Below are 16,700 nucleotides of genomic sequence, written 5' to 3'. Positions count from 1 at the left end.
ATGATGAACTCTTACACAAGTCATCTTTTGTAGACAGCCAGTGCCTCATCTGACATGTTACTGCAAAATAGACTGTTGTGACCTCTAATGGAGGATTTGTGTAGAGCAATGTTTTATACCAAGATTACCCAAACAATGTCTACATTGCATTCTGAAAACACTGTGTCCTGGAGTTGAATATTTCATTCAGTTCAATCATTATGTATAACTAATGCAGCTACAAAATACCCCGTATATGTTACATTGTCATACAGTGTGGGGGGAAAAAAGTCTTTTCTAAGTTTAAAGCTATTTAAGGGGAGATTTAATAGGGAAAATCAATGTTTAAGAACCTAGCCAGTGTATCCATTGCAACTTGCTCCAAAGCAATCAAATCTCAGTTTTTGGGAAAACTTCCCCTGCCAAATTATTTACAAAAGCATTTATGTAAAGACAACTTTTTTGTCTAGTTCACAACATTAATCGGCATGTCCTTCACATTCCTAAGAAGATTCTGTGCATTGCAATTGAAAACATCACCCTGCGTCTTCGTCTCTGTCTTTGACCTATAGGGAGGAAGGGTACTGAACTACAGCAACGCCGTCATCCTCTTCCTCTTTTTGCTCACCTTTACCATGGCTACCATCATGCAATGCTTCCTCTTCAGTGTCTTCTTCAACCAGGCCAACCTGGCAGCAGCATGCTGTGGCATTGTTTACTTCACCCTTTACCTCCCGCACATCTTCTGCTTCGCCTGGCAAGACCGCATCACCAAGGACATGAAGATCCTGGTGGTGGGTGTCACGTCTCAGCATCTCTCTCTAACAGGGGAGTGTGCTTCAATTGAAAACATGCTACCAAATGTAGAGTAATTATTCATTTTTAGCTACAGCACAGGATTTACCTGCTCAGAATCTTCAACACTTGTCTCTTCCCACGTACATCATCAGATATAGGAATTGATTTTGGTATTTTATCAGCCATATTTTAAACACAGCTAGTTGTTATTCCTTAATTATATTACAGACCCATCAGATCGCAAGACACTGAAGCATTAAAACTATGTTTGACTAAACTCAAGACTAAAAGTAACTGAGTGAGTCACACAGTCTATTTTACTAACTAGCATAGCATTTCTCAATTTATGTAGTGAGGAAAATGTAGTTAAAACACTGAATACGCTTTGGACAATAGATGGTTGAAGGACAGGCTTTAAATGTAGAACAAAGATGATTTTATCATTACTTCTACCCTCAGAGTCTGCTGTCCCAAGTGGCTTTTGGCTTTGGCACAGAGTACTTGTCGCGATACGAAGAGCAGGGCCTGGGTCTGCAGTGGGATAACATCCAGACCAGCCCCCTGGAGGGAGATGAGTTCTCCTTTCTTACCTCCATCTGCATGATGGGCCTGGACACTATACTGTACGGTGTGCTGGCTTGGTACCTGGACAATGTCTTCCCTGGTCAGTGCATTAGAGAGAAATGAAGGGTTTGGTCACAACTTCTGCTGTAAAAACAAATACTATTTTGATTTATTTCCGAATTTACTGTAACAACTACTACTATATTATTTTGCTTTTCGTCACAGGACAGTATGGAATTGGTCGACCATTTTACTTCCCTTTCCTGCCCTGTTATTGGCTCAACAGTGTGGCACCAGCTTCAGGTAAGCTTTCTTACTTAACATTTTTCCTGAACACTAATATGTCTATTTATTTATTTATTTATTATTATTTATTTCTAAAATAAAGAGGACCTAGACTGTTAAAAGCTTGTTGTCCAGTGACATGAGTCAGTTTTAAAATCCATCTTTTTTTTTCACCAAAGGCGGCAACAGACAGAAGTTGGATAAAAAAGCCTTTGACAACCTGGCAACCAAAGAGCAAGGAGAGCAGCAGAAAAAAGAGGAGGAGGAGGAAGACCAAGATCAGGAGAAAGATGAGAAGAAACCCAAGACTCTGGAGGAGACAGCCTCATGTGAACACCAGGATCAGCGGGAGAGGCTGGAGAAGCTGAACCAGGCTGAGGCAGAGGAGAACCAGGAGAAAGACGGTATAATAATTACATATTGCTTGTTGTTTCATATTTAAAAAAAAGCTTCAGCACAACTCTTTCATCAGATTGAGGGTGTACAGGGCTGGTTTTCTACAGATAGGTGCAGTTTGTTAACTTCATAGCCAAAACATGTTCACGTGGTAACTTCCTGGAAGAGGGACATAATAGTTCTACAGTATCATGATTTTATTTTTACACATTGTGGCTGCATTTGATTATATATCACCATATCTGCTACATATCAGTAGGACAAATTACAGCATGATTCCAAATATAATTAATTACACATGTTAATGTAATATTTCTCCATACACTTGATTTCCATTCAGGGCTGAGGTCATCTCTCTATTTGCACTCCATTTCCCTCTCTGCCAATCAAAGTCACTGTGTGGGAAATCAATGTCCCTGTGTGTGTTTGCACTTGCTGGCATATGTGAACACACATACTGCTAGTGTCTCAGTTTCATGTTCACTTAATAAGTGATGGAAACACTTTTTTACACTGTATGACAGTCCAATCCCCTGATCTCATATGTGTCTTGCCTCTTTCATACACATTTGAGAAATAAAATTACACCTCTGTTACTTTCTGAGATGTGACGTTTGATTGTCACGTAATTTGGTTGACCTTTTTATTATTGTTGCTTTGTTTACTTGAAAGACACGTCCGCTGTGGTAGATTTCATTTTGCTTTGTAACTACGCAAACAGTCCAGAGGCATATTCACTCCTAGTTCAGACAAATTAGTAACATACATGTGGTTGTCTTTGCTGTATGCAGGTCAGCCGTTCTTTGAGGCAGAGCCAGTTGACCTGGTGAAGGGAGTTTGTATCCAGAACCTGGTCAAGGTGTTTGGCAGTAGCTCCAGACCGGCCGTGGATGGTCTTAGCATCAGCTTTTATGAGAGCCAGATTACTGCCTTTCTGGGCCACAATGGGGCTGGGAAGACCACCACCATGTACGTCACACAGATGCTGTACATGCAAGCATGCTCACCTACAACACCCATATGTGAAGTACTTCACATGTAGAAAATAGTCTCTGCAAATTACTTTTGCAGTGTCAATATGTAGCTTGGGGACATCCTGTTCCACTTTACTCATTTCTCTCTTTCTTTCTCACAGGTCCATTTTGACCGGTATGTTCCCTCCTACCTCAGGGACAGCCACCATCTATGGCAAGGACATTCGCACAGACATGGACACCATCCGACTCTCTCTGGGAATGTGCCCTCAACACAACATACTTTTTCAGTAGTATGTAACTCTCCTCAGACGTAGAATTTCGGATTCAAATAGTTTTGGGAAATTTGGGGCATTTTATTGTACCATAATAGTAACCACCATACAGAGTGATAAAAACAAAATAAAAAAAGGGTGGTAGTGTGTAAAATGTAATAGTTCCCCCCTCTTTTTCTTGTTTTCTATCAGTATGACTGTAGCGGAGCATATCCTCTTCTACTCGCTGTTGAAAGGCCGTCCAATAGCAGAGGCCGAGGAAGAGGTGGAAAACATGCTGCAGGATCTGGGTCTTCCCCACAAGAGGGATGCGCTGACCCAGAACCTCTCAGGTCTGTCTTATTTTGCAATAGATGATCCACACTTAGTATGCAGGTGTATAGACTAATGTATTAATGTTTACTAGTCACTACCAATGCAAACCACAAACACAAACACACACACACTCACACAAATGTACTCTGTCACTACTTTATGATGTTCTAATCCAGGGGGCATGCAGAGGAAGCTATCGGTTGCCCTGGCGTTTGTTGGTGGGGCTAAGGTGGTGATCCTGGATGAGCCCACTTCAGGGGTGGACCCATACTCCAGACGCTCCATTTGGGACCTGCTTCTCAAATACCGTGCAGGTAACACTGACCCCTGCTGGCTAGAAGAGTGTACAGAGCCCTACGGTGTAGGTTTTCTACATTAGTCCATCAGACAGATTAAGACTTAGAAAAGTATTTTCCAATATCAATAGACCAATAACATACCTTTACACTCTTATATTTCCTCTAATTGTTATCATCATGCATTAAATGTCTTTGTTTTTGTCACATAAACCAACCATTTAACATTATGTTGTATTTGTAATAACTGCCAAACATGTGTTGTCAGCTAAAGTGTTTGCTGGCAGGAGGAAATATTTTGCAAATTATTATGCAGAAAATTATGAGTTAAGTTTTATTATCAGGTTTCCTTGACAACTAGTGTTATTATACATGGCATGAACTTTGCTTATAACATGATTAGAAGAGATCTGAGGTGAAAATAATTCTAAACAAAGTAGCTTGTTATGCTATATTACATCTAAGTTTTATGATGGTCGGGCCACAAACAATTTAACCAGGATCCTTCACAAAACATTGATGCTACTATAGACAACAAATCTTGACAGTTTTTCCACAAAACCTGATTGCTAAAGAACTGGGTAACTTTATGAAGAAATAACAAATGCTTCATGTCATATATTCTTGAGCCTACTGAACTTCAGAAAAATGGCAAAATCAGAATCATCAAACATCCATCCTTCTTTCATTTCTCTCTATTTAGCCATTTTTCATTGTCCATCACTATCCCATGTTGCAGGGCGCACAGTGATCATGTCCACCCATCACATGGACGAGGCCGACCTGCTGAGTGACAGGGTGGCCATCATCTCTCAGGGCCGCCTCTACTGCTGCGGCTCCCCCATCTTCCTGAAGAACTGTTTTGGCGCTGGCTTCTACCTCACTCTTGTGCGACGAATGAAACATGACACTCCAAAGGTGGGAAGTCGTGAAATGGAGCCTTGTGTATATTTGTGTGCATTAAGGCTTTCAACACAGTGGTAGCTTTAAAAGTTAAATGATACATTTGGGTTGAAGGTTGGATTAAATATACTGCTATAATTGAATTATTGTTTGGCTAGAACATCATATTAAACAGCCATTTGGCTATAGTAAATTATCAATTAAAATCCTGGTTAATAATATATAAATAGACATAAAAAGAAAAAAGCTTACTGATATATAGATAATGTATTCATACAATGAATACATTTACAAATATATATTCATTCAAACTATATATAAATAAGTACAGGTAAAAAAAGGCTTAAAGATATATCTCTCAGACTGCAACTGTGAAACTGAGTGTAGAATGTACATTGTCATTCAGAATGAATAGGTATCCTCTCCCTGCCCAGAGGGGTGTTTTATAGGGGATATTAATTGCAGAGGGCAGGAATGACTTCTTGTAGCAGTCCTTATTACTGTTCAGCTGTTGTGGATTTATCCAAGTTGTACAGGAAACGGTTACAGATATTTAACATCAGATGGACTAATACAATGGTTTCACCTTTATGATTCCCTCTCTGATTTCTATGTAAATGAATCCCTGTGAGAATAAGGGGGAGTGAAAGTGCTTGCAGGAGAGATATAAGGTAAGGAGATATAATAAATGGTTTCTGATAACATTTTGTCCTGCAGGCCAGCTGTGACTGTACAGAGGATTGCTCCTGTCAATGTTCAAAGTGTTCAAAGTTTAAAGTGAACCAGGAGGAGAGCCAGACCCCAGACAGACAAATGGATGGTAAGGTCACCATTAGTTCTACCCTTGTCTGGTGAGTTTCTGTTTTGCCAAGTGCATTGTCAGTCTTCTTTAAACTGTTTTAGTCTATTCAACTTCTAAATTAAAAATGCAATGGATCATAATGTGTTTGTCCTGTTGATGAACAGCACTTCTCTCAGTCTACTTTTTGTACCTGCAGCCAACACACCTAGAAACACCCTTTACTTACTGTGCTCACTGTACTACTGTAGGCCCTCTGTAGAACTATTAAAGGTCAATTGAATACGCAGTTTTGCCCAACCGTATGCTATAATATGATTTATCATATGTTTACCCTGCTGTGGTTTTGCACACCCTCTTTTTTGTGGTTTTTCTTAAAGTAAATTTCTACTTAACATGCCATGTCTCAGTTGTCAGATATAAGCGTATAAAATAGGTAAAGGGCAGGTAAAAAATATATTAAATTAATTAATTAAAAAGGGATGGAATTCTGATGATTTAGCCTTATCACTTGTTTCCAGGTAATATTTAGCCTTACCACTTGTTTCCAGGTAATATGGAAAGCATCACAGCCCTGGTCCATCATCACGTGCCAGAGGCTCGTCTCATCGAGGCTATTGGCCAGGAGCTGACCTATCTGCTGCCCAACCGTAACTTCCAGCCTAGGGCCTATGCTAGCCTCTTCAGGGAGCTGGAGGAGACCCTTGTTGATATCGGCCTCAGCAGCTTTGGCGTGTCCGACGCATCGCTGGAGGAGGTGTGTGGAAATAATAAAAAAAGAAATGGTAGCAGTTCTAGTAACCATTGGACTGCTTGTCTTTACCAACTACATGCAGTTGTGATCTATTAGGAAATCAAAAAAGTAATTTCCGTTTTCAAATTTACATTATAGTCCCAGGACTTAAAAATATTAAACAATAGATCAAACTGACAATGACTACCCCCTCAATACAAGTAATATTTTCATTTTCAGTGCTAAACAGCAATCTGATCGCAAGTACAAAAGAAAGCAAGGAGCGTTTTATTGAGGCAATCTGTCATCCAGTCGCTGCCTGACGTTCACCTTCACAGTGATTACTCTGTTTCATAAGGATTTGTAATCAAGAGCATCTGTTAATCTTGGGTCCTGAAAATAAAATAAGCTATTTCCTTGTAGATCTTCCTAAAGGTCACTGCTGATGGGAATGCAACCAACAGGAAATGTATACAAGGTAAATAAAGAAAAACGGCACTAAGTTTTTGTAGTGCTATCCCTTAATTTCTTTTTCTCATCCTATTGATTTGTTGTGTGTCTAAATGTGTAGTTGTAGTCTCTTGTAGGCCTCTTTTCTATCTACCCATCATGTAAATTACATCCTTTGTATCCCATTCTCTAACTCTCTCAGACAAGAAATCATTGCAACAGATCTCTCGAACTAGTCTCTGTGGATTCAACAGAGTGGCTGTTGATATGGAACTACAAAAAGGTGACAGTGGCTTTCAGCTTACAGCTCTGGACAAATGCTGCTGTTGTGGGAAAAACACATCAATATCTGTAATTTATGAGGGTTTACAGTCTATCATGGGTTGTAATATATTGTTTTGAATAAATAAATATTTTTTAATAAAAAGAATATGTGAAGGTCAACTGAGAAATTAACAGAATAGCTCGACATTTTGGGAAATGCCCTCTCGTTCTTGCTGAGTTAGATGAGAAGATCAGTACAACTCACTATTCTGTAAATATGAAGCGATAGCCAGCAGCTGGTTAGCTACCTGCTGCTGGCTGAAACAGTGAAACAGTACTTTCCTGTCAAGTCCCAAGATTAACAGCTAGACTGGCTTTGTCCAAAGGGAACAAAATCTGTCTACCAACACTTTAAAGCTCACTAACTAATTAGCATGTTGTTTGTCACCTCAAGTGGACAACAAAACTCCAGGAAGTTACTGTTTCCGGCCAAGAAATGCTCTGGTAGAGAAACCCCTGTAAAACCACAACTTGGCGTTACTAGATATAACAAAATTAGTGAGTTGAGGGCTGCTGGCTCTTTTTTTTTTTGGTTACCTTTGTACAGAGCCAGGCTAGCTGTTTTCTCCTGTTTCCAGTCTTTGTACTAAGCTAAGCTCACTGGCTGCTGGTGATAGCTTGATTACTGTACAAACATAGGAGTGGTATCTATCTTCCCATCTAAATCTCAGAATTTCCCCAGTGTCACATTCATCTTTTAAACATTCTTTAATTCATTCCTGAACACATGTTTAAGCAAAAGTGTTTTTCCTGGCAATGACAGTGTAATGCAGAGAGCTTCGGCTTGGGAATTTCAACACGTGTCCAACTGATGTCCATCCATCATAAATATATTTTGATCCAGAGCTTGTACTGGCACACTAACTCTAACCCTAACCCATGTTAAGATTATGAACTACATCCCTAAGGCTAGCGGAGCACTGCTAGTAAAAGCTTTTTGATCACGGTTCACAGACCACTAAACATGCTTGGCTTGCTGGCTGGCCTCTTTAATCTAGCGTTCACTGCATGTGCAAATCAGACTGTGCAACTTGAGCTTTATATTCCAGAGACAGGTGGGGCTTTGCACTCCAATGGTCAGGGCCCATGTGATGTCCCAGAAGGCAGTGCAGGAAGGGGATCCTACCAGGTCAGAGGCCTGTGTCTGATTATCAAACAGTTCTTCGCTCTGTTGATCAAAAGGTTGCATCATGCGACACGCTCTTACAAAGACTTCTTTGCCCAGGTAAGCCTGCTATGATTTACCGCACTGTCACAATCTTAGTAGCATTTTATGTTTTCAGTGGTGCTACAGTATACGGTATGTACAAGATCTAAATATGAAAACTAGGCTGTCTACAGTGGATCAGCAGAGGTCCTTATCTCAGTTATATTGTTATATTTCGCTTTACTGTTAAATAGTTTGGCTGTCTGAATTGGCTTGAATTTCCAAGACGCATCAGGATGCTAATCCTTGTGTGAATCTTATATAATATTGTCTGTTTTTATTGTCTGTTAAATCGCACTTATGTCTCTGTCTTTGGTAGATTGTGCTGCCAGCCAGTTTTGTTTTCCTGGCATTGACATTCACTCTGATTGTTCCACCTTTCGGCGAGTATCCAAGTATGACTCTTAGTCCCTGGGTGTATGGGAGACAGTACACCTTCTTCAGGTGGGCACTGGGACTTGAATATACTAAATGAATATAGCTAAAATGTTCCTAAATAAATATTTTGATTTTGACATAGCAATGTGTACTTTTATTTTGTCCATTGCAGTAATGAGCGCCCTATGGATCCACAGATGAGATACTTTGGTGAAGTGCTGTTGGACAAACCTGGCTTTGGGACTCGCTGCATGGTTGATGAACCACTGGAGTGAGTCACCTTCACAGGTTTAGTTCACTTCACATTTTTTCTAGACTGTCCTCTGTGCTGTTCTCGTTTGAACACATGGGTCAATTTCTCCCACTGGTAGAGATTTCCCATGTAACAACATCACCACGGAGTGGGAGATGCCCCTGGTTAACCCTGTCCTGATAGATATGCTGGCTGGCCCTGAATGGAACTCCCTCAGACCATCTCCAGACTGTCAATGCAGCACACCGAAGAAGCTCACCATGCTCCCTGTGTGTCCTGAGGGAGCTGGAGGCCTGCCACCTCCACAGGTAGGTAGTTGGGTCACTACAATACGCATCACAGATTGAAAGCTATTTTCTAAAATGAGTCTTAAGTGAGGTGAAACCAGGAACTAATTGTACTAATTATTGACTAATTGTAGGCGATGAACTGATTTCTGACTGATAACAGATACTTTATATAGGGAGTTACTATATTCGATGGAGGGAGAAGATGACTGGCATGGATGAGTTTCTCCAGATGTGTGGCTGAAATAAAAGACTTAACCTTGGCTATATTTCCTAAATTATAAAAACATAACTGAACAACTTTCTTTACATGGGGTTCAAAATACAAGCCCTGGTCAAAAACTAACCCTAGATTTCTGGCCGAGGGCTTAGCATAAGTTGCTAGTTCCCCATAGGTGGAGACTTACACACACAAAATCTACCTTCTCAAGCACACTACTGAATTCCTTCAGCACACGCAATTGTGCATTGACTATGGTATCACTTCCAATTCAACTGAAATCGCAATGTGTCTCATATTAAATGTACACTGCGTGTCATTTTGTGTATCAGAGGATCCAGTCAACAGGAGATGTTATTATGGACCTAACAGGCAGGAACATCTCTGACTACCTGGTGAAGACCTACCCCAGCCTAATCAGAACCAGGTATAAGATCCTTCGCCCCAATTCAAAAGGAAGAACTCGGAAAAGCAAAAACTGAATCTGAACTGAGAACACAACTCGCCTCTTAGGTAGATTTCAGAGTGAGAAATGCACTTGAGTACGACTTCTCTTTCTTGTTAAAAACAAATGGTGTCAGGTAGGGATCCGTAGGGATCAGACACCTCGTATAACAGTCTGAGTCAGTGGAAAAGAGAAGCACATTTTGTGGATGAAATTTTTAAATGAATACGTTGCAGCCACTGCAGCCAGTTCACGGCTGCTGGCTGAGGCCATCTACTGCACGGATTCCAAAACCTTTTGTACAGTGCCTTGCGAAAGTATTCGGCCCCCTTGAACTTTTCGACCTTTTGCCACATTGCAGGCTTCAAACATAAAGATATAAAACTGTAATTTTTTGTGAAGAACCAACAACAAGTGGGACACAATCATGAAGTGGAACGAAATTTATTGGATATTTCAAACTTTTTTAACAAATAAAAAACAGAAAAATTGGACGTGCAAAATTATTCAGCCCCTTTACTTTCAGTGCAGCAAACTCTCTCCAGAAGTTCAGTGAGGATCTCTGAATGATCCAATGTTGACCTAAATGACTAATGATGATAAAGAAGATAGAATCCACCTGTGTGAAATCAAGTCTCCGTATAAATGCACCTGCTCTGTGATAGTCTCAGAGGTCCGTTTAAAGCGCAGAGAGCATCATGAAGAACAAGGAACACACCAGGCAGGTCCGAGATACTGTTGTGGAGAAGTTTAAAGCCGGATTTGGATACAAAAAGATTTCCCAAGCTTTAAACATCCCAAGGAGCACTGTGCAAGCGATAATATTGAAATGGAAGGAGTATCAGACCACTGCAAATCTACGAAGACCCGGCCGTCCCTCTAAACTTTCAGCTCATACAAGGAGAAGACTGATCAGAGATGCAGCCAAGAGGCACATGATCGCTCTGGATGAACTGCAGAGATCTACAGCTGAGGTGGGAGACTCTGTCCATAGGACAACAATCAGTTGTATACTGCACAAATCTGGCCTTTATGGAAGAGTGGCAAGAAGAAAGCCATTTCTTAAAGATATCCATAAAAAGTCTCGTTTAAAGTTTGCCACAAGCCACCTGGGAGACACACCAAACATGTGGAAGAAGGTGCTCTGGTCAGATGAAACCAAAATTGAACTTTTTGGCAACAATGCAAAACGTTATGTTTGGCGTAAAAGCAACACAGCTCATCACCCTGAACACACCATCCCCACTGTCAAACATGGTGGTGGCAGCATCATGGTTTGGGCCTGCTTTTCTTCAGCAGGGACAGGGAAGATGGTTAAAATTGATGGGAAGATGGATGGAGCCAAATACAGGACCATTCTGGAAGAAAACCTGATGGAGTCTGCAAAAGACCTGAGACTGGGACGGAGATTTGTCTTCCAACAAGACAATGATCCAAAACATAAAGCTAAATCTACACTGGAATGGTTCACAAATAAACACATCCAGGTGTTAGAATGGCCAAGTCAAAGTCCAGACCTGAATCCAATCGAGAATCTGTGGAAAGAACTGAAAACTGCTGTTCACAAACGCTCTCCATCCAACCTCACTGAGCTCGAGCTGTTTTGCAAGGAGGAATAGGCAAAAATTTCAGTCTCTCGATGTGCAAAACTGATAGAGACGTACCCCAAGCGACTTACAGCTGTAATCGCAGCAAAAGGTGGCGCTACAAAGTATTAACTTAAGGGGGCTGAATAATTTTGCACGCCCAATTTTTCAGTTTTTTATTTGTTAAGAAAGTTTGAAATATCCAATAAATTTCGTTCCACTTCATGATTGTGTCCCACTTGTTGTTGGTTCTTCACAAAAAATTACAGTTTTATATCTTTATGTTTGAAGCCTGCAATGTGGCAAAAGGTCGAAAAAGTTCAAGGGGGCCGAATACTTTCGCAAGGCACTGTAAATCATCATTAACAAGTTCCTATCTGCCCCCCAAGAACACCCAGATAAGCACCTCATGATATTTATTACCTTCTCACACTTACTTATCATTTTCCCTATTTCATCCAACCAAACTCCTAAAAACTTAAAAACCTTAGCTCTTTCTAGAGGCTATACATTGATAGCCCCTGGGTACCCATTTTCTTTTTCCTTCCAAAAATCACATATTTTGTCTTTTGATATAGACAATCTAAATCCCCACGCGAATTCCTTCGCGTTGCCTTCGCATCGCCCAACAGGAAATCGCGGCTCTACGCGTCTTTGCTTTGACTTTGTATGTAAACTCACCACCTCGAACGCTCTCTTTGATTTTGGTCTGAAAGAACCATTAGGTTACATTCAGACTGCAGGCCTTAATACCTTTTTTCCCAGATCCAAATTTTTTTGTTTGACAGTTCACATTATAGTTTAAATGTGGCCCATATCAGACTCCAGTGTTTAATGTCCGCGGCCAGAAAGTGACCCGCATGCGCAGAAGAATAACACGAGGTCACTCACAGCACGCTGCTGCAGGCTACAGAAGTAAACCAGGAGCGTTGTCAACGTGCTGTCTACATGTTGTCTACGTGTTACAAGTCACATATTTTTGAACTGGATGGCTTTCCATACAAGGTTAGCTCTGGTTAGCTCTGGTTAGCTCGCGGGAGACTCTCGTTTTTCATTGTCCTCTCATGGGTCACATTTTTCCCGAATTATTACAAGTGTTCACAACTTCCTGTTCTTTTGTTTACGGTTTCTGGCGCTGGACAACGCAACTGCCCCACAGCTCACACTCTCTTTCTCCCCCCATTGTGTCCGCTCTGACAAGTAGCATGCACGTAACTCAGAAGAGAGCCCCGGTCCGGTGAATTTTAGGTATAAGGAAAGGAATCTGAGCAGATGATAGCAAGGTAGAGAAGGAAGAGAGCCACATGTTTAATTATGGCATATTGTGGAGCTTTTCCGTTCAGCGCGGCTCCGTCTACAGCAGAACAGCTGCTCTAGAGTGAAGTCAAAGTCGCATCAAATGCGGCCTGAGTGTCCAGACTGAGGTCGCATTTAAAAATTTCCGATCTGTATCGGATTTTTGACCACATATGGAAGTGGCCCAATTCCGAACTGGAAAAGATCAGATTCCATGTGACTTGTTCAAACTGTCATAAAAAGATCAGATGTGAGTCAAATATGGGGAAAACAATCGGATTTGGGTCACATTGGCCTGCAGTCTGAACGTAGCCTTCAGACATTCTGACTAAACTGTTGCTAGAACCTTTGTAATTGTGTAACAGGTCATGTTTCCTGCCCCATCTGGTTTCCTTGTATAGTAAAATCCATATTGGTTTCGTCAGAAACCAGAATTGTCCTTTCCATTATGACCAACAGACAGACAGTGGTGTTTATCACCAACCAAAGCGAACACCACAGGAACAGATGTTCTTAAAATTTGGCTGGAAATTTTCATTAGGATTTGTGTACATGTGTGTTAAGTGCTCCTGATTTGCCTGTTTGGGTCTATGTCATAATGTTCAAAATTGTGGAAATGTGAAGGTGTGTAACGCATGTGCATATTGTGATGATGATGATGTAGTTCACAAGATGTGTTTGGCGTTGACATTTCTTCGAGCCAGACCGATACCAACAAGTTTATTTAATCAACCATACAATGTTCCACTCAAGTCGGTATGCATCTTGGAAACAATTCTTAAAAAAAAAATCTAAGGTATCTGTATCAAGATTGTTTGTTTACGTAAAAACAAAAAGTGCTATTGGCTGTATGTTACGATTATCAGTCAGTATTGCTTATCATTTAGTATTGTTTAGGCTATAAGCTCATGACAGTAATGCATGTACTGTTTGTATTCTTCTAATTGCACAAATGTTTCTAAGCGTGGTGCTGTATAAGTACCATGTTCTTGTTTATGTCTGTGAACTCATCACGTGTGTGTGCTGTGTTTCTGCAGGTACGACTACAAGGAGATGCTCCACAACTCCACCTTCTGTTTGGTGCCCCGTGGCAGACGACTGGGCTCCTTTCGCTTCCTCGAGGCTCTGCAGGTCAACAAGCAACACACGAACACACACTCCGTTATGAGAGAAAGCACTGCATAGGCCGTAAATTTATACCCCCCAGCAATATTAGTGGGGAGAAAAAGAATCCCCTTCTCACGCTCAACATTGCACTTAGCTGTTGTTTTACTGGTGCTACCTCTAGCATTAAAGGATCACTAAATCATTACCACCTTAATTTTCCTACTAATAGTGTAATTAGTATAAACAAACAAGACCTTCACTGAGAAGATTAGCAGCTACTTCCTGCCTCTAAACTGTATTTTTACCATTGTAACTTTGGATTTATTTATTTATTTATTTTGCAGATGAACTGTTAAATTGCCTGACCGATCATCCAAGGGCTGCTGGATAAATAGTAATCTGTTACAATATTCTTTATTTTGGTATTTTTTGTCAGATGAACAACTATCATCACCTAATATGTATTTAATTATTTCCCCCATTACTAAATATTTAACCACCTAAACAAACATCCCCTCAAATAATAACATATAGTAAAATGAAATAGTTACTGTTCTTGAACCCTTTAGATACAGCCATGATCCTGGTCTCTTCTGAAAGGCACCTCTTTGGAGTTTAGTATTAGGGAGTAAATCTGCATAATGTCATGGTGAAATCAATTAATTTCAGTGGATAGCCAATAACAAACTACTCACAGTGCTGACCTTTAAGGAGAGTCCATATTGATGGAGATATTGTATTTTACTAGCTGTGCTGCACTATTCCATTTTTATTGTACCCTTCATAGTTTGGTATATAAACTGCTCCACAAATGAGTAATACAGACAGTTGACACAGGAGACAATGGTACAAATGCTTCTTTTTCTAAACTGTGTGAACTTATTGTCTTTCATACTAGCTTGGAGAGCCTTATTTGTCCCTCTTTCCATCTTCCCCTACAAAATGACTAAATTCATACTTACTAAATTAAATCATGTAGAATTTCAAGAACAAAATGTAAGGGCAAAGGAAACACAGTTTCCTAATAGAGGGAAAATAGAAAGAAACCCAGGCAGCTATTGTCTGTAACTCACACTAACATGTTCCAATCTGGCTATCATGCTAGCAATTAGCAGCTAGCCACAGTTGTAGAATCGAATATTTTAAAAGACGTGTGGATGATTTTCTCAGTGAAACTCTCTGGTGTGAACAAACAATTAGTTCAAAGTTCTAGTGAACTAAATATACAGCCACAAAGATGTACAATTGTGAGTTTTCTTTTGAGTGGTGTGTTTTGTATGCACTCTAATTATAAAAGAAGGTGAGAGTGAAATGAATCTTAAACTCTCTTTGGTTTCCAAAGGAAGAATCGTGAGGTTTTGTGCTTTCAAAAAGTGCACAGTTTGTCAAGGTTAAGTGTAGATTTAGGGGTTAAAATTAATATAATGTTCTGTTAACACCTCACACACATATCTCACACCTCACTATTTGGCCACAGTAACCTGTGAGGTAAATTACACCCATCTAGAGTCATTTTCTAATACAGGATCTGCATTTTACTCCACTTTACTCAGACCTCTTGAAATCTACACACTTCACATCTCTTTTTTTTTTTGTTGTTACATGTTCACCCATTTCTATAACTGCCCTACACTCTTCCGCATTACTACTGCACTGTCCTTTACCTCTCCTTACCGCACACTGAAGTCCACAGAGTGCACCCACATAAGTGCGCTTATCTCACTATCAGCTGCCACACACACATACGCCGCACTTCACTCAGGAGGAAAATATGCCCGCTCCACTCCTCTCCTCTCCTTTCTCCATTTGTCTGACTCACTCCATCCATCGACTCACACCGTCTAGAGGAAGACAGAGGGAGTGTATTTACAGGCTTTGGTCTTTGCATGAGAAAGCAATTTCTAATAGAGGTCAACCCTGTGTGTGTGTATGTGTGTTTGTGTATGCCTGGGGTTGTTCTTGTGTCTGTGTATAGCTGTATGCATTGGATTGTGTGTGGTTATGTGTGAGAGTGTGTTTTTGTGGAGGAGACAGCAGCAGAGCCCAAGGGCCAGCTCTGGTTTAGCTGACACCTTTATGACCTGGGAGTGACAGGGCCGTCATTACATCAAACTCCCACCACGAACACACACATACACACACATACACACACACACACAAACACACACACCAGCTGTTCCCTCTACCACTCCTCTCATCCCTCCATCCCTCTGCCACTCCTTTGCCAAAGGTCACTTTCAGCTTCACTACCTCCCCTCTTTTCATCTTTCTTTTACATCTATTTATCAACTTTCTTCTGCCTTTTGATCTTTTTAATACCCCTTTCTCCTCTCTGTATCAAACCTCCTGCTCGCCTCCTTTGAGTAATTTAACTTTCCGGCACCTGAAGTTACAGTTTTCATATTGATGTGTTAACAGGTGCAGCTGGAAAAACCAAAGCTAAACAAATGGCCATCCCCTGAGTGTGCTCACTTAAGATGGAGTCAAAACGATCCAAGTAGACTGAATGTGGTTGTTTTCTTTGATTTCTCAGGCTCATAAATGATTGAAACTGTTTTCAGAAATCAAATAAACACAAACAGAATCAGAAACAGAACTATTAAGCGTGTAATTAAGAAATTCTTTTTGTGCATGTTTGAGTTCATGTGGTTTGCAAGTTATAGCAGAGTGAGTAAATGTTTTCTCTGGTTTATGTAAATCCAGATTGCCTGTTTGTATATCTGCAGCTAAGTTTCAACTTTTAGCTGTTTTGTTAAATGTAAGACTCTTTTTGATCTGCTTTCCAATAAATGGTTGCTAATTCTTTTCATATCCACATCAGTCATCATTG

At 40.5% G+C, this 16,700-nt stretch overlaps 2 protein-coding genes across 2 annotated transcripts in view; both read left to right on the top strand.

Moving 5' to 3' along the window:
- Nucleotides 1-16,700, top strand: part of LOC123979821 (retinal-specific phospholipid-transporting ATPase ABCA4-like) — a 54,011-nt gene that overhangs the window by 21,876 nt on the left and 15,435 nt on the right. Inside the window, exons 20-32 of the mRNA XM_046063928.1 lie at nt 3,158-3,289; nt 3,464-3,603; nt 3,763-3,900; nt 4,622-4,800; nt 5,503-5,605; nt 6,136-6,341; nt 6,741-6,795; nt 6,970-7,050; nt 8,141-8,316; nt 8,618-8,742; nt 8,849-8,947; nt 9,048-9,237; nt 9,769-9,863. Coding sequence (XP_045919884.1) covers nt 3,158-3,289; nt 3,464-3,603; nt 3,763-3,900; nt 4,622-4,800; nt 5,503-5,605; nt 6,136-6,341; nt 6,741-6,795; nt 6,970-7,050; nt 8,141-8,316; nt 8,618-8,742; nt 8,849-8,947; nt 9,048-9,237; nt 9,769-9,863 — 1,719 coding nt within the window. The remainder of the gene's footprint in view (nt 1-3,157; nt 3,290-3,463; nt 3,604-3,762; nt 3,901-4,621; nt 4,801-5,502; nt 5,606-6,135; nt 6,342-6,740; nt 6,796-6,969; nt 7,051-8,140; nt 8,317-8,617; nt 8,743-8,848; nt 8,948-9,047; nt 9,238-9,768; nt 9,864-16,700) is intronic.
- On the top strand, nt 12,344-16,564 carry LOC123979812 (exostosin-1a-like). Its single transcript, XM_046063919.1, has 3 exons — nt 12,344-12,472; nt 13,801-13,894; nt 16,289-16,564. Exons 1-3 carry the CDS (start codon nt 12,456-12,458, stop codon nt 16,409-16,411), a joined length of 234 nt encoding a protein of 77 aa, XP_045919875.1. The 5' UTR covers nt 12,344-12,455; the 3' UTR covers nt 16,412-16,564.

This window comes from Micropterus dolomieu, linkage group LG01, assembly GCF_021292245.1.
Source record: "Micropterus dolomieu isolate WLL.071019.BEF.003 ecotype Adirondacks linkage group LG01, ASM2129224v1, whole genome shotgun sequence".
Classification (NCBI taxonomy): Eukaryota; Metazoa; Chordata; class Actinopteri; order Centrarchiformes; family Centrarchidae; genus Micropterus; species Micropterus dolomieu.
This window is presented reverse-complemented; position numbering and strand designations above follow the sequence as displayed.